The 23,606-nt window shown below is 50.7% G+C and overlaps 1 protein-coding gene across 4 annotated transcripts in view; it reads left to right on the top strand.

The window, feature by feature from the left end:
* XRCC1 (X-ray repair cross complementing 1) overlaps positions 1-23,606 on the top strand; it is a 32,094-nt gene that overhangs the window by 6,077 nt on the left and 2,411 nt on the right. For 3 of the 4 annotated variants that reach the window (XM_016936080.4, XM_016936076.4, XM_016936078.4), the window contains 12 exons: positions 8,437-8,547; positions 14,555-14,713; positions 15,677-15,751; positions 15,848-15,959; positions 16,269-16,378; positions 16,452-16,563; positions 17,083-17,341; positions 17,667-17,783; positions 22,307-22,400; positions 22,558-22,690; positions 23,216-23,270; positions 23,365-23,504. In XM_016936080.4, the coding sequence (XP_016791569.1) occupies positions 8,437-8,547; positions 14,555-14,713; positions 15,677-15,751; positions 15,848-15,959; positions 16,269-16,378; positions 16,452-16,563; positions 17,083-17,341; positions 17,667-17,783; positions 22,307-22,400; positions 22,558-22,690; positions 23,216-23,270; positions 23,365-23,504 (1,477 nt within the window). The remainder of the gene's footprint in view (positions 1-8,436; positions 8,548-14,554; positions 14,714-15,676; positions 15,752-15,847; positions 15,960-16,268; positions 16,379-16,451; positions 16,564-17,082; positions 17,342-17,666; positions 17,784-22,306; positions 22,401-22,557; positions 22,691-23,215; positions 23,271-23,364; positions 23,505-23,606) is intronic. The other variant, XM_016936077.4, reaches the window with a different exon arrangement.

Genomic DNA, 23,606 nt, shown 5'->3' with positions numbered 1-23,606 from the left:
CCAGGCTGGAGTGCAGTGGCACCATCTCAGCTCACTACAGGCTCGACCTCCCGGGCTCAAGCGATCCTCCCACCTCAGCCTCCTCAGTAGTTGGGACTACAGGCATGTGCCAGTTCACCAGTCTAATTTTTGTATTTTTTTTGCAGAGATGGGGTCTCACTGTGTTGTCTAGGCTGGTCTTGAACTCCTGGACTCAAGCATTCCTCCTGCCTCAGCTTCTTAAATCCTTGGGATTACAGACATGAACCACTGCACCTGGCCTATTGTCATTTCTGTATAGTATTCTGTTGTATTGAGATAACTATTATGGTTTTATTTATTTATATTTGATTTTTTTTTTTAAACGGAGTCTCACTATGTTGCCAAGGCTGGTCTTGAACTGTTGATCTCAGGTGATCCCCCAACTTGGCCTCCTGAGTAGCTAGGACTATAGGTGCACACCACCACACCCAACTAATTTTTTTTTTTTTTTTTTTTTAAGCTTTTTGGAGGCAGCTTCCTGAGTAGCTGGGATTACAGGGATTACAGACAGAGCCACAAAGACCTGGCCATTGGGGTTTTATTATATTTGCTTTCTGAATGGGTATTATATGCATATAGTGCAAAATTCAAAAGGTGCAAAAGGGTATACACTAAAAAGAAAATCTCCCCTCACCCTTTCCATCCCTCCCTGCTTCCTCCCCAACTCCTGCTCCCTCATTCTTCTCTCCTGATGCAACCACCATTAGCAGTTTTTTTGGGTGGTCTTCCTGGGTCATTCTGTACACATACAAGCATATATACCTACCGCCTCCATCCCTTTTTAAAAAATTCATAGTATATACACTGTTCCCTTGTGTGTTTTTTTTCAAGTAACAGTGTATTTTGGAGATGCACACTGCATGAAGTTCTACCTTATTTATTTATTTATTTACTTACTTACTTACTTACTTACTTTGAGACAGAATCTCGCTATGTCACTCAGGCTGGAGTGTAGTAGTGCGATCGTGGCTCACTCCAACCTCCCCCTCCCAGCTTCAAGTGATTCTCCTGCCTCAATCTCCCTAGTAGCTGGGATTACGGGCACATGCCACCAGGCTTGGCTAATTTTTGTATTTTTGGTAGAGATGGGGTTTCCCCATGTTAGCCAGGCTGGTCTTGAATTCCTGACCTCAAGTGATCCTCCTGCCTTGGCCTCCCAAAGTGTTGGGATTACAGGCGTTAGCCACGCCGTGCGCAGCCTACCTTATTCTTTTAAATGATGCATACAATTGCATTTCATGGCCGGGCGCGGTGGCTCACGCCTGTAATCCCAGCACTTTGGGAGGCTGAGGCAGGTGAATCACGAGGTCAGGTGTTCAAGACCAGCCTGGCCAAGATGGTGGAACCCTGTCTCTACTAAAAATATAAAAATTAGCCAGGTGCAGTGGCGGGCACCTGTAATCCCAGCTACCTGGGAGGCTGAGGCAGGAGAATTGTTTGAACCCGGGAGGCGGAGGTTGCAGAGAGCCGAGATCGTGCCACTGTACTGTAGCCTGGGTGACAGAGCAAGACTCTGTCTCAAAAAAAAAAAAAAAAGAAAAGATTGCATTTCATGGATGTGGAACAGTTTTTTAGCAATATATCTCAGAAACTTTGCCTTCCTGTGCCATGTTTGTTTCAGGAACAGTTCATATCATGAACTGTGTCTCCCTGAGAAAGCTGCATGCACACGAACCCAGGCCACCGGTGATAGTCATCTTGTGCTCTTATCCTCACAGCTGATACATACTGAGCACTCATCTCTTATTTTGAGAAAAATTCACATAAAATTTACTGTTTTAACCATTTAAAGTGCACATTTCAGCCAGATGCGGTAGCTCACACCTGTAATCCCAGCACTTTGGGAGGCCAAGGCGGGTGGATTGCTTGAAGTCAGGGATTCGAGACTAGGCTGGCCAACATGGTGAAACCCCATCTCTACTGAAAATACAAAAATTAGCCGGGGGTGGTGGTGCGTGCCTGTAGTCCCAGCTATTCGGGAGGCTGAGGCAAGAGAATCACTTGAACTGGAAGGCAGAGGTTGCAGTGAGCTGAGATTGCACCACTGCACTCCAGCCTGGGCAACAGAGTGAGACTCCGTCTCAACAAAAAACAAAAATAAATAAATAAATAAAGTGCACATTTCAGGGTTTTTTTTTTTTTTTTTAGCGTATTGACAATGTTCTTCAACCATCTCCATTCTCTAATTCAGAATATTTTCATCACTCCAAAAAGAAACCACATAACCATTAAGCAGTCACTTCTTATTCTCTCCCCAATGTTGCCCTTGGCAACCACTGATCTACTTTCTGCTTCTCTGGATTTGCTTATTCTGGACTTATAAATGTATATGTGGTCTTTTACACTTAACCTTGTTACACTTTGCATAATGTTTCTGAGGTTCATCCATGTTGTAGCATATATCACAACTTCAGTTTTTTAAATAACTGAATGATATTCCATAAATATACTGTACAATGTTTATCTATTCATCAACTGATGGACATTTATTGGGTTGTTACCATGTATATATAAACCTTTTTTTTTTTTTTTTTTTTGAGATTGAGTCTTGCTCTGTTGCCCAGGCTGGAGTGCAGTGGTGCAATCTCGGCTCACTGCAACCTCTGCTTCCCAGGTTCAAGTGATTCTCGTGCCTCAGCCTCCTGAGTAACTGGGACTACAGGCGCATGCCACCATGCCCAACTAATTTTTCTGTTTTTAGTAGAGACGGGGTTTCGCCGTGTTGCCCAGGTTGGTCTTGAACTCCTGGGCTCAAGAAATCCACCTGCCTTGGCCTCCCAAAGTGTTGGGATTACAGGCGTGAGCCACCACCCCAGCCTCCATGTATAAACATTTTTATCAGATTCTTAAAAAGTATTTATTTACTTTTTTTTTTTTTTTTTTTTTTTGAGACAGAGTCTTGCTCTGTCACCCAGGCTGGAATGCAGTGGCATGATCTTGGCTCACTGCAACCTCCACCTCCTGGGTTCAAGCAATTCTCTGCCTCAGCCTCCCGAGTAGCTGGGATTACAGGCGCCTGCCACCATGCCTGGTTAATTTTTGTATTTTTACTAGAGATGGGGTTTCACCCTCTTGGCCAGCCTGGTCTTGAACTCTCCTGACCTTGTGATCTGCCAACCTCTGCCTCCCGAAGTGCTAGGATTACAGGCCTGAGCCACCGTGCCCAGCCACTTTTTTTTTTTTTTTAGATGGAGTCTCACTCTGTCACCCAGGCTGGAGTGCAGTGGCATGATTTCGGTTCGCTGCAACTTCTGCCTCCCAGGTTCAAGTGATTCTCTGGCCTCAGCCTCCTGTGTAGCTGGGATTACAGGTGCACGCCACCATGTCTGGCTAATTTTTATATTTTTAGTAGAGACAGGGTTTCACCATATTGGTCATGCTGGTCTCGAACTCCTGGCCTCAAGTGATCTGCCTGCCTTGGCCTCCCAAAGTGCTGAGATTACAGGTGTGAGCCACTGTGCCCAGCCTGTTGTTTTCTCTCTTGAGACAGAGTCTCACTTTATCACCCAGGCTGGGGTGTAGTGGCTCATCTCAACTCACTGCAACCTCCACCTCCCAGGTTCAAGTAATTCTTGTGCCTTAGCCTCCTGAGTAGCTGGGACTATTGAGGTGCGTGTCACCACACCCAGCTAACTTTTTTTATTTTTGGTAGAGACAGGGTTTTGCTATGTTGGCCAGGCTGGTCTCGAACTCCTGGCCTCAAGTGATTCTCCTGCCTCCACCTCCCACGGTGCTGGGATTACAGGCGTGAGCCAGTGCTCCTAGCCAGGACTTTTTTTATATACAAAGAAGAAATGTCAGGGAGTGCCTGTTTAAAGTAGAAATAGTTATATATGCAGTAGGAATTGTTCATTTAAAATACAAGCATCTCCATCCTACCACATTTAGGAGCTATGCTGAATATTGTGGGTGAGTAAAGATGTTGAGTTTGACTCAGGGATGGAAAGAAAGGAGTTGAGAACAGTGGTGGTATTGGACAGTGCTTTGCAGTCAGGCAGTTGCGTCCGAAGTACTCTGCTAGTTATTAGCTTGTGTGCCATGTAAGCTATTGATTAAACCTGTCTGAGCCTCAGTTTCCCCATCTGTGAAACTGGAGTCGTAACAGACCCTTCTATTTAAAGTGGTTTTGAGGCTTCAGTGATGCCCGGCCCATGCTTAGCCAAGTGTGGTGGACAGAACAGTGGTGCTCAAAAGATGTTCATGTCCTCATCCCCAGAACCTGGAAATATTTTAATGGCCAAAGGAGCTTTGTGGGTTTGATTAAATTAAGGATCTTGAGATGGGGAGAGTGCCCTGGATTATCTGGTGGGCCTCACGTAACCCCCAGAGACCTTATAAGGGAAAGAGGGAGGCAAGAGAGCTGGAACCAGAGCTGTGAAGATGCAAGCAGAGCCTGGAGTGATGCCAGCGCTTTCAGCAGCTTTGAAGACGAGGAAGGGACTGTGAGCCAAGGAAGGCAGGTGGCCTCGAGAAGGCGAAGATGCAAGGAGACACGTTCTCCTCTAGTGCTCCCGGAAGGAAGGAATGCAGCCCTGCTGCATCTAGATTTTAGCCCTGTAAGGCCCAGTTTCAGACTTTTGACCTCCAGATCTGTAAGATATTAAATTAGTGTGGGGTTTCTTTTTTGTTGTTTTTTGTTTTTTTGAGATGGAGTTTCGCTCTTCTTGCCCAGGCTGGAGTGCAGTGGTGTGATCTCGGCTCACTGCAACCTCCGCCCCCCCGGTTTAAGCAATTCTCCTGCCTCAGCCTCCTGAGTAGCTGGGATTACAGGCATGCACCACCACGCCTGGCTAATTTTGTATTTTTAGTAGAGACAGAGTTTCTGCATTTTGGTCAGGCTGGTCTCGAACTCCCGACCTCAGGTGATCCGCCTGCCTCGGTCTCCCAAAGTTCTGGGATTACAGGCGTGAGCCACTGCGCCTGGCCAAATTTGTGTTGTTTTCAGCCACAAAGTTTGTGCTAATTTGTACAACAGTAACAGGAAACTCATACACCAAGCACCTGGCACATGGTGAGAATCCGAAAATGTTAGCCATGATGATCCTCTTGTGACAGATGGGACACCCAGGCAAGCAGCAGAGAAGGGGCTCAACAGGGCCACTTGGTAAGGGAGGACAGAGCCAGAGTTACTGCTTAGTAACTCTTGAGTAGTAACTTCTGCAAACGGTTGCTGGGCGCCTGTTCTGCGTCTGTCTGTACATCCATCGGGAATGCAGTAGAGGCCTGCTGTGTTAATGATATTTGCAGCTGACATTTATGTAGTGTTTGCTCAGTGCCAGGCAGTATTCCAGGCACTTGGTATGTTATTTCTCATTCTTGGTATGGATTTGAATGTTCTCAACAACTTTATGAGATAGACGTTGTTATTGTCCCCATTTCATAGGTTCGAAAACTGGGGCACAAGGGGTGAAATGAAACCATTTGCTCCAGGATCACACAGCAGGAAATCAGCAGAGCTGGGAAGGACCAGACACTGTTCTTGGCCTTGGGGACACAGTAGGGAACAACTCAGACGGTACTGTCCTTGCTCTTGTGGAGCTTAAAAGTCTGGCGGGAGAGACAGATGCTAGACAAATACAAACAAAAAAGATGTAACTGTGTAACACCAGACGGTAATCATGAAGAAAAGTAAAGTCGGGTAGGGAGATAGAGAGTGGCACCAGGTAGGGGGCGAGGTAGGTTACTTATGGTCTGAAGTGACATCTGAGTGGGCACCTGAAGCACAGAAGGCAAACTTTTACCCAGCTATGGATATGTTTGAGGGAAGAGTGGTCTAGGCAGGGGGATTGGCAGGTGCAGAGGCCCTGAGGTGGGAAGGAGCCAGACTGTTCTTGGCACAGAAGGGAGGCCGTTGTGGCTGGTGGAAAGTCACCAAGCCTGGCCCGGGGAGCAGTCAGACTGGGACTTGTTGTTGTTGTTGTTTTTGTTGTTGTTGTTGTTGTTGTTTTTGAGACAGAGTCTCACTCCATCGCCCAAGCTGGAGTGCAGTGGCACAATCTCGGCTCACTGCAACCTCTGCCTCCCGGGTTCAAGTGATTCTCCTGCTTCAGCCTCCCCAGTATCTGGGATTACAGGCGCTCACCACCATGCCCGGCTAATTTTAATTTTCATATTTTTAGTAGAGACAGGGTTTCACCATGTTGGCCAGGCTAGTCTCAAACTCCTGACCTCAAGCGATTCACCTGTCTCAGCCTCCCAAAGTGCTGGTATTACGGGTGTGAGCCACCGCACCTGGCCCAGACTGGGACGTCTTATGAGCCCAGGCAGCACTGTACACTGCCCAGGGCCCAGGGCTGGGAATGGTGGGGGAGGCAGGGGAGTCAGCAGGAGGTCTGCTGGCCTCAGCCTTAGGCAGGCCCTTCCTCCAGCACCATCTTCCTCCTCTAGCACGTCAGTGGTGTGATGGAGGAGCACGCGTGGACTGTCGCCAGCCTGCCTGGGTTCCGGTCCGGCTTTGCCACCCACCAGCTGTGAAGTTACATAACCACTTCCTGCCTCCGTTTGCTCATGTGTAAGATGGAGATAATTATAGCAACTGCCTGGCAGAGCCATTGCAGGAGAGTAGATACATGTATTATTAGCAGGAGTCTGGCACACCAGGAGCGCTCAGCGCACTCGGATGTTGGCCGCAGTTGTGGTTATAGTTGTTAATTCTGTGTCATCTCAACTTCCTTCAGAGGGAGGGTAAGTTTTTTTTTGAAGACAAGGTCTCATCACTCTGTCGCCCAGAGTACAGTGATGCGAACATGACTCACTGCAGCCTTGACCTCCCCAGGCTCACGCGATCCTCCTTCCTCAGCCTCCTGAGTAGCTGGGACCACAGGTATGTGCCACATGCCTGGCTGATTTTTGTAATTTTTGTAGAGACAAGGTCTGGCTATGTTGCCCAGGCTGGTCTTGAACTCCCAGCCTCAAGTGATCCTCCCACCTCAGCCTCCCAAAATGTTGGTTATAGAGACGTGAGCCACTGTGCCTGGCCAAGGAGGGAGGGTTGTTATGACCATCTTCCCTTTTTGCATGTGAGGAAACTGCCTCACAGAGACGTTGAATACGTCACCCAAGGTTGTGCAGGTTGGAAATGGCATTGCTGTATTTGAGCCCAGGCCTACCTCACCCCAAGTCCAGGCTCCCTCCTTCCATACAGTGGTGTTCCTGTTGATAGCAGTGTGCAGGTGATGTCTAGATGATCTGACAGGGAGGCAACAGAGCAGATTGGAGCATCTGTCATCACCAGGGGTGGGAGAGGGCAGTGTAGGGTGGACTAGGTACCTTGGTTTTTTTTGTGTGTGTGTGACAGAGTCTCGCTCTGTCACCCAGGCTGGAGTGCAGTGGCATGATCTCTGCTTACTGCAACCTCTGCCTCCTAGGTTCAAGAGATTCTTGTGCCTCAGCCTCTTGAAGAGCTGGGACTACAGGCATGTGTCACCATGCCCGGCTATATTTTATATTTTTAGTAGAGAAGGGGTTTTGCCATGTTGGCCAGGCTGGCCTCAAGTGGTCCACTGCCTTGGCCTCGCAGAGTGCTGGATTTACAGGCTTGAGCCACTGCACCTGGCCCAGGTACCTTTGAGAGTTGTAATAATGCGTCATTCTAGGATCCTAATAAAAGAGCCCCAAACTGGAAGGCAGGACACTTGCCTCAACCTAACTGCCTCCCGTGCCCGCATGACCCGCACGGCTTTCTGCATCTTCATCTGTCAGACAGGAATGGCAGATCCTTTGAGATGAGCCCTCCTATAGGTAGCTCTTTTCTTCTTTCAACAAATAGTTGTCTAGCACTGACTAATAATACCTCCTGACTGACAGCAGTTAATTGCCTACTCTTCGCCATGCCCTGTGGCCATTATTTATGTGCATGATCCTAGATATGGTGGTCATTCCCATTTTACAGATGAGAAAACTGAGGCTCCAAAAGGTTAACTGGTATGGTCATACAGCTAGTGTGCAGCACAGCTGGGATTCAAACCCAGGAACCAGCGGTGAGCAAGATCGGACAAAGCCCCTGCCCTCAGGGAGGTTTCCTGGAGTCCTCTGTGATTGTGGGTGAGGGGTGACATGTGCTGTTTGTCTGCATGATGATTTGAATCAAGTTATAACTCTGGCAAGTGCTTACCAAGGAGAGCTCCATGGCAGCGTGTGATAAGCTGACCTGGTGGAGTCTGGAGAGGTCAGGGAAGCAGGTGTGTGTGAGGTGGGCGCGTATGCATTCATTCAGTGACTATTTTGTGAGTTTCTGCTCCGTGCCATACCCTGTGCTGCATGGAGGGGACACATGGCACCATTCAACCCTGGTGTGCCCCCTCACAGAATTGACATTACAGGGACATGGTGATCCAAAGGAGATTCATCCTGAGGTCCCACAGTGAGCCCAGAGGCAGAGCAGGCACTGACAGTGGCCTCTCTCTCTGCCCACAGTTGGAGAAGGAGGAGCAGATACACAGTGTGGACATTGGGAATGATGGCTCAGCTTTCGTGGAGGTGCTGGTGGGCAGTTCAGCTGGAGGCGCTGGGGAGCAAGACTATGAGGTAAGCAGGGCTATGAGATGGATCCCATACTGACCTCTGCCCCTCGTGCTCGCATCACCGTCTCCCCCAGGGGCTGGGGCTGGGAAGACATGGGGCAGATGTGAGTCACACCTGATTGCTGCCCTCTGGAGGATCACCCAGTGTACGGAGGAGACAGAAGGCAGACACAGGGCGGTAAACTGCACATCAGGGAAGAGAGCAAGTTTGGATCATGGCTTAAAATGACACAAATGTATTATTCGACTGTTCTGGAGGTCAGAAGTCTGAAATCACTCTCACTGGGCTAAAATCTAGGTGTAGGCAGAGCCCTGTTCCTTCTGGAGGCTCTAGGGGAGAATCCATTTCCTTGCCTATTTCAGCTTCTAGAGTCCATCTGCCCTCCTCACCTTGTGACCCTTCCTTCATCAAAGCCAGCACTCCTGTCACTCTAACGCCTGCTTCCACTTCCATTGTTACTTCTCCAACTCTGACTCTCTTGCCTTCTTTTTTTCTTTTTCTTTTTTTTTTTTGAGACGGAGTCTCGCTCTGTCGTCCAGGCTGGAGTGAGTGCACTGGCGCGATCTCAGCTCCTTGCAACCTCTGCCTCCCGGGTTCAAGCTATTCTTCTGCCTCAGCCTCCCGAGTTGCTGGGACTACAGGTGCCCACCACCACGCCCGGCTAACTTTTTTTTTTTGTATCTTTAGTAGAGACGGGGTTTCACCATATCGGCCAGGCTGGTCTCGAACTCCTGACCTCGTCATCTGCCCGCCTCAGCCTCCCAAAGTGCTGGGATTACAGGCGTGAGCCACTGTGCCTGGCCTTCTTTTTCTTTTGTTCATTTTTTTTTTTGAGACAGGGTTTCATTTCCGTTGCCCAGGCTGGAGTACAGTGGCATGTTCTCAGCTCACTGCAACTTCTGCCTCTGAGGTTCAAGTGATTCTCCCACCTCAGCCTCCCAAGTAGCCAGGGCTACAGGTGCACACCACCACTCCTGGCTAGCTTTTGTTATTTTTTATAGAGAGAGGGTTTCACTGTGTTTCCCAGGCTGGTCTCAAACTCCTGGGCTCAAGTGATCCACCCACCCCAGCCTCCCAAAGTGCTAGGATTACAGGCATGAGCCACCACACCCAGCCCTCCTTTCTTATAAAGACCCTTATGATGACACTTGGCCTACCCGGATAATCCAGGGGCATCTCCCCCATTTCAACATCTTCAAGTTCATCACATCTGCAAAGTGCCTTCTGCCACATTTCCAGGTTCAGGGATTAGGATGTAAACATCTTTGAGGAGCTGTTATTCTGCCTGTCTCCTATGTTTTCTTCTAGAAGCTTTCTATTTTTAGATTTTACATTTAGATCTCTGTTTCATCTCAAGTGAATTTTTGTGTATTGTGTGAAGCAGGGGATAAGGTTTATTTTTTCTGTATCTTTTTTTTTTTTTTTTTTTTGAAATGGAGTCTCACTCTGTTGCCCAGGCTGGAGTGCAGTGGCACAATCTCAGCTCACTGCAAGCTCCACCTCCTGGGTTCACGCCATTCTGCCTCAGCCTCCCGAGTAGCTGGGACTACAGGCACGTGCCACCATGCCCGGCTAATTTTTTGTATTTTTAGTAGAGACAGGGTTTCACTGTGTTAGCCAGGATGGTCTCGATCTCCTGACCTTGTGATCCGCCCGCCTTAGCCTCCCAAAGTGCTGGGATTACAGGTGTGAGCCACCGCACCCGGCCCTTTTCTGTATCTTTTTTATATGTTTGTTGACAATGCTTATTTATTTATTTTATTTATTTTAAGACAGAGTCTCACTCTGTTGGCCAGGCTGGAGTGCAGTGGCATGATCTTGGCTCACTGCAACCTCCGCTTCCCAGACTCAAGGGATTCTCCAGCCTCAGCCTCCTAAGTAGCTGGGACTATAGGTGTGAGCCGCCATACCCGGCTAATTTTTTAAAAAATTTTTTGTAGAAATGGGGTTTCACTACATTGCCTGGCTGGTCTTGAACTCCTGAGCTTAAAGTGATCCTCCCACCTTGGCCTCCCAAAGTATTGGGATTACAGACCTGAGCCACTGCACCTGGCTGAAAATACTTTGAAAAAAAAAAAGACTTGCCTTTTCTCATTGAATCATTTTGACTCCTTGTTGAGAATTAATTAACCATATGTATGGGTTTATTTCTGTACTCTCTTCTCTGTTCCATTGATATGTATATTTTTCTTTATGCCAATACCAAACTGTCTCTTTTTTTAACCATATTATTTATTTATGTATTTATGTATTTATTTATTTATTTGAGATGGGGGTCTCACTCTGTTGCTCAGGTTGGAGTACAGTGGCATGATCTCAGCTCACTGCAACCTCTGCCTCCTGGGCTCAAGTGATCCTCCCGCCTCAGCCCCCCAAGTAGCTAGTGGGAGCCACCATGCCCGGCTAATTTTTAAATATTTTTTGTAGAAATAGGGTTTCACTATGTTGCCCAGGCTGGTCTTGAACTCCTGAGGTCAGGTGATCCACCTGCTGCGGCCTCCCAAAGTGCTAGGATTACACATGTGAGCCGCTGTGTGTACCTGGCCTACTCTTTTTTTTTGAAACGAGGTCTCACTTTGTCACCCAGGCTGGAGTGCAGTGGCACGATCTCAGCTCACTGCAGCCTTGTCCTCCCGGGTTCAAGTGATCCTCCTTCCACAGCCCCTCAAGTAGCTGGGACTACAGGCTTGCACCACCATGCCCAACTTTGCACTAGTCAGTGTGACAAGGTGAGAAAAAGAAAAAAGAAAACTATCTTTTTTCACAGATGGCATGATTGTCTATGCAGAAAATCCCAAGAGATCTAGACAAACTACAAGGTTTAGTAAGTGAAGGTCACAAGATGAGAAGTCAATATACAAAATAAACTGTATATTACACGTCACTTCTGTGGTATTCTGGCCAAAGTGTGCAACCTAAATTAATCACAAGGAAACATCAGATATTTTGTAAAATAAGTGATATCTGACAAAAATCACTGACCTCTACTCTTCAAAAACATCAAAGGCACAAACCCAAAGTCACAGGAGCCTTCCTTCCTTCCATTCTCCCTCCCCTCCTTCCCTCCCTCCTTCCTTTTTTTTTTTTTTTGAGATGGAATTTTGCTCTTGTTGCCCAGGCTGGAGTGCAGTGGTGCAATCTCGGCTCACTGCAACCTCCGCCTCCCAGGTACAAACGATTCTCCATCTTAGCCTCCCAAGTAGCTGGGATTACAGGCCTGTGCCACCATGCATGGCTATTTTTTTTGTATTTAGTAGGACAGGGTTTTCCCATGTTAGTCACCAGATGATAAATGCAGCTTCCCTGTCAGCTCCAAATCAGGCCTTTTATAAACAAGTATAGTCAAGGTCAGGAAGAAAACTTCCCTTCTGTATAATTGTCTTTCTTGTTTCCTTTGCATAATCAGCTGTGCACAAAGACAGCTATAGTTATGTTCTGTTTTTCTCAGCAAAAGGCTTTATTGTCCAATTTTATAATTTCACAGCATGTCAGTTAGAAAAGAGACTAAGTCAGTAACAAAATATACCCAACCAAAAGTGGCTGCATTCATCTTTTTTTTTTTTTTTTTTTGAGACGGAGTCTCGCTCTATTGCCAGGCTGGAGTGCAGTGGCGTGATCTTGGCTCACTGCAACCTCCGCCTCCTGGGTTCAAGTGATTCTCCTGCCTCAGCCTCCCGAGTAGCTGGGACTACAGGCACGCGCCACCATGCCCAGCTAATTTTTTTGTATTTTTAGTAGAGATGGGGTTTCACTATGTTGGCCAGGATGGTCTCGATCTCCTGACCTCGTGATTTGCCTGCTTTGGCCTCCCAAAGTGCTGGGATTACAGGCGTGAGCCACTGTGCCCAGTCTTTTTGTTTCGTTTTTTGTTTTTTGGCAGAGTCTTGCTCCGTCACCCAGGCTGGAATGCAGTGGCACAATCTCGGCTCACCATCACCTCCAACTCCTGGGTTCAAGCGATTCTTGTGCCTCAGCCTCTCGAGTAGCTGGGATTATAGGTGCCTACCACCATGTCCAACTAATTTTTGTATTTTTAGTAAAGACGGTGTTTCACCATGTTGGCTAGGCTGGTCTTGAACTCCTGGCCTCTTGTCTACCAGGCTTAAGTGCAATGGTGCGATCTCAGCTCACTGCAACCTCCGCCTCCTGGGTTCAAGCAATTCTCGTTCCTCAGCCTCCCGAGTAGCTGGGACAACAGGCGTCTGCCACCATGCCCGGCTTAAGTTTTGTATTTTTAGTAGAGATGGGGTTTTACCATGTTGGCCAAGCTGGTATTGAACTCCTAACCTCAAATGATCCGCCTGCCTTGGCCTCCCAAAGTGCTGGGATTACAGGCGTGAGCCACCACGCCTGGCCTCAGCTTGGGTTTTTCAATGCAGATTGCTAACATGAATTGCTACTCTAAATTCCTTGAGAGAACAGACTTGTGAGGAGTTCTCCAGAGAAGAATTTTCACCTCTTCTTTGGTGTACCCCCAAGCTAAGGCCAAGACAGACAGGCCTCCCAGGGACTCTTTCCACAGGCTTATTTCCCCTTCATGTAACTAGTGTGGGTGTTGCCTTTGGGAAGTCCTCAGTTCTATGCAGTGTGGTGAGGATCTCTGAGATGCCACTCTCCCTTGCTTGGAGCCTAGGTTTTCTCTCTTGTTCTCTTTCACCACCACGTGCATAACCCTTAAAGATCAAGTTCTAGCTGGGTGTGGTGGCTTACACTTGTACTTCTATAGCTTTGGGAGGCTGAGGTGAGAGGATCATTTGAGGCCAGGAGTTCAGGACCAGCCTGGGCAACATAGCAAGACCATGCCTCTACAAAAAATAAAAAATTAGCCAGGTGTGGTGTCGTGCATCTCTAGACCCAGCTACTCAGAGGCCAAGGTGGGAGAATCACTTGAGTCCCAGAGGTCGAGGCTGCAGTGAGCTATGATCGCACCACTGCGCTCCAGCCTGGATGACAGAGAAAGACCCTGTCTCTTAAAAAAATAATAATAATAAATAAAATCAAGTTATTTGCTATCTGGGATCAGCACCACGACAAACTACCAACATGAGTGCTGCCGGGTCAGTCAGGGTCCTTGCCCGGAGACTAAAACCACACCAGTTATTTTAACAGATAATTTGATAGAAAGAACCAGTAACTAGGTGTTACTAGAAGACTAAGATATGAGGGAGAAGCAACCGCAGGGAGTAGCTACCACTCCCAGGGTTGGGGGAACAAAAGAAAGGAGCAGGAATTATTGAAACGTAGATGTTTGGAAACTGGGAGGTGGGCCTCCAGGAGCTGAAATTCAGATCGTTGGAGGAGGGCTTCCTCCCCCACCGGCTGCTGAGAGGGGCTGAACCACTGCAGCAGCAGAAGCTTAACTGGGGGTGATGCTCACAGGATCTGCAAATGCACGAGAAGCAGGTCCTTCCTCCCTCCTGCAGCCTTGCAAACTCTCTCTCTTGCCCCCCCTATTGGCAGAGCCTGGTCACGATCAGCTAGGGAAGCAGAAATGTGGTTTGCCAAGTGCGGGCCCAGATCACAGAGATGAGTTGTAGAGGGTAGGTTTGAGCTGAGAAACAATCACTTAATACTTAGTGCAGCTCGCCTGACTCTCTGGATTCTGTTTTCTCATTTCCAGCCTCTAGTAATTCCCCTTGCCTTTCCGCTGACTCACCTGTGCATTTCCAAAAGGTGTTTGAATATTGTGCCAGTTTACTGAATATTCTCTGCCGGGAAAGTTCCTTAGGACATGTAGCCCGCTGTATTGCCAGATATGGAAGACTCCATGGGAGAATTTAGATAAGGGTCGCTCACATCTGGAGGATAAAGAGATCCCTCTGGGGCCTGTGTCAGGGCAGGACTGACTCAAGGCCTAGAAACAAAGGGTCTGGAGACATCTAGGCCCAAGCTACATTCTAGTGACTCCCAGTCCCCTATGTGGGCCCTGTGCCCTCTTCCCCAGCCCCTAGAAGCTCTCATCTAAGCCAACCTGCCCTGGTTCTCATGCACTGTGGCTTCTCCCACCCAGGTCCTTCTGGTCACCTCATCTTTCATGTCCCCTTCCGAGAGCCGCAGTGGCTCAAACCCCAACCGCGTTCGCATGTTTGGGCCTGACAAGCTGGTCCGGGCAGCCGCCGAGAAGCGCTGGGACCGGGTCAAAATTGTTTGCAGCCAGCCCTACAGCAAGGTACCTAGGGTGGGAGCCAGGGTGCAGAGTCCTTGGTCCTGGGCAAGGAGGGAAATAAGGGCCAATATTGAGTCTCATAGGGCTGGGAGGAGTAGACAGCTGGTGTCCCATGGGATTATGGGGAGGCTGGGTCCCTGCGTTCCCTGAAATGGGTTTGGGATCTTTCCTGTAATGAGAAGTTTCATCTCCCGGAGGGAATCTAGGAAGGGTGAACTGCAGCATCTCAGAGGGGAATCGGAGGAGGGGAACTGACTTGTTAGAGAGGTGGCCTAGTAGAGTGGGCCTAGTAGTTAACATCAGGAGATCTGGCGTCTGATTACTGAGTTCACGTCCTGGCTATACCACTTTTTAGCTGTGTGATCTTGGGCAAGTGACTTACGCTCTCTGGGCCTCCATTGCCTGATCCTTACAGGGTTGCTGTAGGTTAAGGGATGCTAAAAGCTGTGGTAACAGTGAGACTGGAGTATGTGATGATGCCACACACTAAAGGTGTGCTTCTTGCCCAGGTAACTGTCCTGGGGAGTGTTTAGCCTGTCAGCTGGCTTCTCCTTATGAGGTCGTGCAGGGACCCAGACTTCTCCTATTTTCTGGCTCTGCATCCAGCTGGCAGAGGAGAGAGCCTGGAACACTTCTGTGTTCTGGAAGTGGCACGCAGCACTCCCTCCCATTCCACAGGCAGGAGTTTGTGCATAGGGCAGTGGATTCGCTGGGACACCTAGTAGACTCTGCCAATTGCCCAAAGAGCTAATGCGTGAAAAGGGCTTGGAGCCAGACTCAGAGTTAGGGCTCAGTCATAACAGCTTAATCCTATAATTGTCATCACCATCGCCAGGGCCCCTCCTTCAACATGGGTGTTCATGAGAGGGAAGGAGCCAGGAAGAGGTTTCCCTAAGTGAAAAGGGTCTTGGGCCCTGGCCTCTGTCCTTGGGCCAGACTCCCTGACTCCTACCCCTCCTTTCCCAGGACTCCCCCTTTGGCTTGAGTTTTGTACGGTTTCATAGCCCCCCAGACAAAGATGAGGCAGAGGCCCCGTCCCAGGTAAGCTGTACCTGTTACTCCCCATGGCCTTCTCCCTGCCTCTCCACCCCCACCCGCCAGCAGCCCACCTATAATACTGACCTTGCGGGACCTTAGAAGGTGACAGTGACCAAGCTTGGCCAGTTCCGTGTGAAGGAGGAGGATGAGAGCGCCAGCTCTCTGAGGCCGGGGGCTCTCTTCTTCAGCCGGATCAACAAGACATCCCCAGGTGAGCTCGGACAACGTGGGTCCTGAGTGAGTAGGGTTGAGACCTAGACTCGTGGGTCTGAGGGTAGAGGGGGCTGGGGCTCAGATTCCTGGGTCTGAGGGAGGAGGGTAGTGGAGTCCTGGACTCCTGGGTCTCAGGGTGGAGGAAGGTGGGCCTGGCCTCTTGTGTCCTGAGGGATGAGAGGTCTGGAGGCTGGGACTCCTGGATCACTGGTGGGTTTTGGCAACAATACTCTGTGTCCCATAGATAGGAGTGAAAGGGTCTTGGGGCTCAGCCCTCTCATCCTGGATCCACTTTCTCCCTTCATAGTCACAGCCAGCGACCCGGCAGGACCTAGCTATGCAGCTGCTACCCTCCAGGCTTCTAGTGCTGCCTCCTCAGCCTCTCCAGTCTCCAGGGCCATAGGCAGCACCTCCAAGGTGAAATCATCAGACTTTGGTGGGGTGGAGGAGGAGAGAAGCTGGAGGCCTCAATCCATCCCCATCCCCTCAGCCCCAGGAGTCTCCCAAAGGGAAGAGGAAGTTGGATTTGAACCAAGAAGAAAAGAAGACCCCCAGCAAACCACCAGCCCAGCTGTCGCCATCTGTTCCCAAGAGACCTAAATGTGAGCTAACTAGATCCCTTGTTTCCACAGGGGCCTGTGCTCCTGTGTCCTGGGGGAAGCGGGGCTGGAGCCTGCTGTCCTGAATCTGAGGGAGGAAGGGCTGGGGGCCTGGACCCCTGGGTCTGAGGGAGGAGGGGCTGGGGGCCTGGATTCCTGAATCCGAGGGAGGAGGGGCTGAGGGCCTAAACCCCTGGGTCTGAGGGAGGAGGGGCTGGGAGCCTGGACCCCTGGGTCTGAGAGGAGGGGTTGGGGGCCTGGATCCCTGGGTCTGAGGGAGGAGGGGCTGGGGGCCTGGACTCCTGGGTCTGAGGGAGGAGGGGCTGGGGGCCTGGACTCCTGGGTCTGAGGGAGGAGGGGCTGGGGGCCTGGACCCCTGGGTCTGAGGGAGGAGGGGCTGGGGCCTGGATTGCTGGGTCTGAGGGAGGAGGGTCTGGGGCCTGGACTGCTGGGTCTGAGGGAGGAGGGGCTGGGGGTTGACCCCCAGTGGTGCTAACCGAATCTACTCTTTGTCTTCTCCAGTGCCAGCTCCAACTCGTACCCCAGCCACAGCCCCAGTCCCTGCCCGAGCACAGGGGGCAGTGACAGGCAAACCCCGAGGAGAAGGCACCGAGCCCAGACGACCCCGAGCTGGCCCAGAGGAGCTGGGGAAGATCCTTCAGGGTGTGGTAGTGGTGCTGAGTGGCTTCCAGAACCCCTTCCGCTCCGAGCTGCGAGATAAGGCCCTAGAGCTTGGGGCCAAGTATCGGCCAGACTGGACCCGGGACAGCACGCACCTCATGTAGGCTTGCGCCCCCCTCCCTGCGCCGCTGCAGTTTCTCCCCCAGCTCCCTGTGTCTCCTCCACCTTGTGCTTTCTCTGTGTCCACTATGCTGCATGCTTTCTCTCTCTCTCACTCGCTTTCTTTCTCACTGCACTCTGTAGCCTTTGTCTTCTCTCTGATTTTTGCATCTCACCCTTGGTCTCCAACCTCTTTTTGTTTCTCCCACCTCAATCTCACGATCTGTCTGTCTGTCTCTCTCTCTCTCTGTCTGTCTCCCCTGTCTCATTCCCCTTTGCCCCTCAGATCACACCTAACTGGCATCTTCACTTCTGCCCCCCACCAGCTGTGCCTTTGCCAACACCCCCAAGTACAGCCAGGTCCTAGGCCTGGGAGGCCGCATCGTGCGTAAGGAGTGGGTGCTGGACTGTCACCGCATGCGTCGGCGGCTGCCCTCCCGGAGGTAAGGCCTCACACGCCAACCCTGCTCCTTATCCTGTGCTGGGCAATGCCAGGAATCTGGAGGGGAGTCAGACTGGGGCCTGCCAGCGGAGAACACAGGTGGTCCCAGCCCAGAGCCAGCAGACTACTGAGAGGAGCGGGGCAGGGGCTGGGGTACTCCAGATGAGGGAAGGAGGACCTGCCTGGGAGGTCACAGAGGGCTCTGTGAAGCCTGCTTATCAGAAAAGGCTGGAGGAGCAGTTTGTGCAAAAACTCAGGGGTGGGAGAACAAGTGTTAGGGTCCATATTCATTCATTCAAAGTGAGTCCCGGTGCAGTGGCTCACGCCTGTAATCCCAGCACTCTGGGAGGCTGAGGCAGGTGGATCACTTGAGGTCAGAAGTTCGAGACCAGCCTGGCCAACATGGTGAAACCCCATCTCTACTAAAAACACAAAAATTAGCTGGGCTTGGTGGCGCACGCCTGTAATCCCAGTTACTCGGAAGGCTGAGGCAGGAGAATCGCTTGAACCTGGAAGCCAAAATCGTGCCACTGCACTCTGGCCTGGGTGACAGAGCGAGACTCCCATCTCAACAAGAAAAAAAAAAACCCAAAAACCAAAATGAGTCCCAGAAGCCCCTGCTTGGTGCCAGGCTGGAAGGTGCAAGGCTGAGGATCCAGTCATCGAGCCCTGCCCTTGAAGGCTTCTCACTTTGATGAGGGATCAGAATTGTTGTAACAGTGCAGTGGAAGCCCCACAGGGTGGCCCGCAGAGAGCGAGGGGTCTTCAAGGTCCAAGAGAGGTTTTTCAGGCTGAACAGAGGCAGAGAACATGCTGGGCAGACGAGACAAGGTCAGGTCAGCCTGTTGTCTGCCTGGAGTTGTAGGTGAGGCTGAGCTTACACAGGGGCAAGAAGTGGCAGGAAAAATGGGACTGGGGCATTAGGAACCACAGAAGGCTTTGGACTGAGCAAAGGCTAGCTCAGATCTGAGGTGCATGAATTGGAGGGGAGACTGGATTGTACTCCATGGCCTGAGTGTGTTCAGAAGTTAGTTGTACCTGGTGTATTTGAGAAATTATTAGCCTTGGGGGATAGCGAGGCTGTGAGGTGGGTGGGCTCAGGTCAGAAGGGGCTTCCGGAGCCCAGCCTACACACTGGGCTCCATGCAGCTTCACAGAACCTCATCTGTTATTCAGGAATCCAAACATCTCTAGAAGCTGAAAGTTCTTTTCTAGGTTCAGCACAAACTCATTTCGCTGCAGTCATCCTGAACTAATGTGAGGCTATTTGCGGACTTTTTTTTTTAATCCCCTTAAGTGTGTCATGGTCTTAACTGCAGAAATATTAGTGGGTTTGATCATGGGGTGCTCCCCCAGGCCCTCCTGGGAGTTTATGTAACAATCTGTACGCCAGCCATTTGCCTCTCTAAAATCTGAAAGATTCAAAATTCTGAAGCCCATCCAGCTCCAGAGGCCTCCTCTTGTGAGCAGAGGGGAGTCACAGAAGGTTTGATGGGGGCAGGGGCAGGCTCTGTTGGGAGGGATGAAGTGTCAAGGGGAGGCTGCAGGTGGGGACTCCTGAGTAGGCTGGGGCCTCAGGAACAGAAGAGGGGATGGGCTGGTGCTATATCTGGGGCAGAAGGAACCAGATTTGGGTTATTATCTGCCTGGGAGAGCTTAAGGAGGGCATGAAAGAAAGGGAAAAAGACAAACAGTGTTGGATTTGCAACTGGTCTTAACAAAAAGAATTCACAAAGCATTTTATATTTTTAAAAATTCTGGCTTGTACTCATTTATAAACTAAAAAAAAATAACTATATGATGCAGGCAATGTGGTGAGACCCCATCCCTACAAAACATGAAAAAAATTATCCAGGTGTGGTGGCACATACCTGTAGTCCTAGATACTTGGGAGGCTGAGGTGGTAGGATCACTTGAGCCCAGGAGGTTGAGGCTGCAATGAGCCATGATTGCACCGCTGCACTCCAGTCTAGGTGGCAAATCAAGACCTTATCTCAAAAATAAAAATTTGGCTGAGTGCAGTGGCTCACGCCTGTAATCCCAGCACTTTGGGAGGCCAAGGTGGGCAGATCACGTGACATCAGGAGTTTGAGACCAGCCTGGCCAACATGGTAAAACCCCATCTGTACCAAAAAATACAAAAATTAGCTGGGCGTGGTGGCGCACACCTGTAGCCCCAGCTACTCTAGAGGCCGAGGCAGGAGAATCCCTTGAACCTGGGAGGAAGGGGTTGAAGTGCCACTGCACTCCAGCCTGGGGACAGAGCAAGACTCTGTCTCAAAAAATAAAAATAAAATAAAAATTCAACTATAGAAGGAAGACCCCAAGAGGATGACTCTCCATACCTAATAAGCACAAATTTAGTTTTTTTTTTTAATCTTTGAATAGAGCACTTTGAAGAAAAAGTTAAGTAAACCTGCTATTGACTGTTAATGAACTACTACATTTTTAATCCTCTGAATCTCCTGTAGGCACTGTTTTATGAGTGTGACTTACCTAAACAGCATTTCACCAGCTTGAAAACAACCAAATTAAATGCAGAAGGGTCTTAACATGTATGTCTCAGAAAAATGGAACTAATACATTCATTTGTGTCTGCATACCTTCCCTGTGGCTTAGGGCAGATTAAGTAATCTCTCTGTGCCTTAGTCTCCTCACCTGTAAAATGGGGCCAAAAATAGGACCTACCCCAGGATTCAGTGACTCAGTATTTGTCACGTGCTACCTGGCATGTAGGAAGTCCCATGTAAGTGTCAACCTGCTACTGTTGTGTGTGTGTGTTTTTTTTTTTTTTTAAGTGATCATTCTTGGGTGTTTCTCGCAGAGGGGGATTTGGCAGGGTCATAGGACAATAGTGAAGGGAAGGTCAGCAGATAAACAAGTGAACAAAGGTCTCTGGCTTTCCTAGGCAGAGGACCCTGCGGCCTTCCGCAGTGTTTGTGTCCCTGGGTACTTGAGATTAGGGAGTGGTGATGACTCTTAACGAGCATGCTGCCTTCAAGCATCTGTTTAACAAAGCACATCTTGCACCGCCCTTAATCCATTTAACCCTGAGTGGATACAGCACATGTTTCAGAGAGCACAGGGTTGGGGGTAAGGTCATAGATCAACAGCATCCCAAAGCAGAAGAATTTTTCTTAGTACAGAACAAAATGAAGTCTCCCATGTCTACTTCTTTCTACACAGACACAGCAACAATCTGATTTCTCTATCTTTTCCCCACCTTTCCCCCTTTTCTATTCCACAAAACCGCCATCGTCATCATGGCCCGTTCTCAATGAGCTGTTGGGTACACCTCCCAGACGGGGTGGTGGCCGGGCAGAGGAGCTCCTCACTTCCCAGAAGGGGCGGCCGGGCGGAGGCACCCCCCACCTCCCTCCCGGATGGGGCGGCTGGCCCCCCACCTACCCCCGACGGGGCGGCTGGCCGGGGGGGGGGGGGGGGGCTGGCCCCCCACCTCCCTCCCGGACGGGAACCTGCTACTGTTGTTAGAGCTAGGAAAATCCTTTTCCTGGAATGTTAGTGGCTTAAGGAACCATGATTATAGTGTTGTAGTCTTTAAAATGTGTTTGCTTTGAGATTTTCCCCTTAAATGGTGGGTATTTTCCTAATGAGAAACTGCCTTTGATTCTTAAAGGAGAAAGTTCTGATTTTTCATTCCTTTCTGAATTGAGACATTTCTTCCCCAAGAGGGAAGGGAATTCTGGGTACTGTGGTTCATGCCTGTAATCCCAGCACTTTGGGAGGCTGAGGTGGGTGGATCACTCGAGGTCAGGAGTTCGAGACCATCCTGGCCAACATGGTGAAACCTCGTATGTACTTAAAAAACAAAACAAAACAAAAAACACAAAATTAGGCGTGGTGGCACATGCCTGTAATCGCAGTTACTGGGGAGGCTGAGGCAGGAGACTCGCTCGAACCCTGGGAGGTGGAGGTTGCAGTGAGCCAAGATCACGCCACTGCACTCTATCCTGGCTGACAGAGTGAGATCTTGTCTCAAAAAAAAAAAAAAAAAAAGCAGCCAGGAGTGGTGGCTAACGCCTGTAATTCCAGCACTTTCAGAGGCCGACGGGGGCAGAGCATGAGGTCAGGAGATCGAGACCATCCTGGCCAACATGGTGAAACCGTGTCTCTACTAAAATACAAAAAGTTGGCGGGGCATGGTGGTGTGCACCTGTAATCCCAGCTACTAGGGAGGCTGAGGCAGGGGAGTCGCTCAAACCTGGAGGCAGAGATTGCAGTGAGCCGAGATCAGGCCACTGCACTCCAGCCTGGCGACGGAATGGACTCTGTCTCAAAAAAAAAAGAGGGAGGGGAAGAAAGGGGGTACCCAGGTCTGCAGGGCAGGTGGCCAGGCTGACTGGGTTCACTGGGGCCTTCCTGAGCTGGGAGAGAATGGGCTGGGAACAAGACCATGAGGCCCACTAGAGTGAGTATTTTAGTAAATGCCAATGGCTGTTGCCTCCTGAACGCCCTCCCCACTTCCCTCGGGCCTGTTTGTCTGAGGCCCGATTTGTCCCCTAGGTACCTCATGGCAGGGCCAGGTTCCAGCAGTGAGGAGGATGAGGCCTCTCACAGCGGTGGCAGCGGAGATGAAGCCCCCAAGCTTCCTCAAAAGGTCTGATGCCCCCTGTCCAGTGGGGGAGGGTGTAGTGGGAGGATGACATGAGTCCGCTGTGGCACCCCAAACTTCCCACTCTTGCCTCTTGCAGGTACCCCCCCCAACACACCCACACTGTTCCTGCCCTCTTCACCCACCCACTCTCCCTCCTTAGCGCCCCCAGACCAAAACCAAGCCCACTCAGGCAGCTGGACCCAGCTCACCCCAGAAGCCCCCAACCCCTGAAGAGACCAAAGCAGCCTCACCAGTGCTCCAGGAAGATATAGACATTGAGGGGGTACAGTCAGGTCAGACTCTGAGGGAGGAGGGGCTGGGGCCTGGGCTCCTGAGTCTGAGGGAGGAGGGCCTGGGGCCTGGGCTCCTGAGTCTGAGGGAGGAGGGGCTGGGGCCTGGACTCCTGAGTCTGAGGGAAGAGAGCCTGGGGACCTGGACTCCTGGGTCTGAGGGATGAGGGGCTGGGGGCCTGGACTCCTGGGTCTGAGGGAGGAGGGGCTGGGGGCCTGGGCTCCTGGGTCTGAGGGAGGAGGGGCTGGGGGCTGGACTCCTGTGTCTGAGGGAGGAAGGGCTGAGTCCTGGACTCCTGGGTCTGAGGGAGGAGGGGCTGGGGACCTGGGCTCCTGGGTCTGAGGGAGGAGGGGCTGGGGCCTGGACTCCTGGATCAGAGGGAGGAGGGGCTGGGGGCCCAGACGACTGGATCTGGAGGGCAGTTGAGGCCGGGGGCATGAGATGCCTGGGTCTGTGCCATACTGGGAGAGCTGCCAGTCTTCCCAGGAGACAAGGCAGCCTTGCGTTGACTGAACTTCTACTTGCAGAAGGACAGGACAATGGGGCGGAAGATTCTGGGGACACAGAGGATGAGCTGAGGAGGTAGGGCTGGGGCTGGGGGTTGGGGTGTCCCTGGCCTTGGGTGTAGGGGAGGCTGCTCTGCATGCTCACTCTCTACTCCTCTTGGCACCCCCAGGGTGGCAGAGCAGAAGGAACACAGACTGCCCCCTGGCCAGGAGGAGAATGGGGAAGACCCGTATGCAGGCTCCACGGATGAGAACACGGACAGTGAGGAACACCAGGAGCCTCCTGATCTGCCAGTCCCTGAGCTCCCAGGTGGGAAATCTCCCCATCCCTCCTGAAGTGGCATTTTCTCTTCTCAGTTCTCAGCTGGGACTTGCCCTGGCCAGCCCTGGGGTCACTGCTGCCCCCGTGTCT

The sequence above is a fragment of the Pan troglodytes genome, chromosome 20, assembly GCF_028858775.2.
Source record: "Pan troglodytes isolate AG18354 chromosome 20, NHGRI_mPanTro3-v2.0_pri, whole genome shotgun sequence".
Taxonomy (NCBI): Eukaryota; Metazoa; Chordata; class Mammalia; order Primates; family Hominidae; genus Pan; species Pan troglodytes.
Note: the sequence above shows the minus strand (reverse complement) of the source record. Positions and strands in the feature narration are given on the sequence as shown.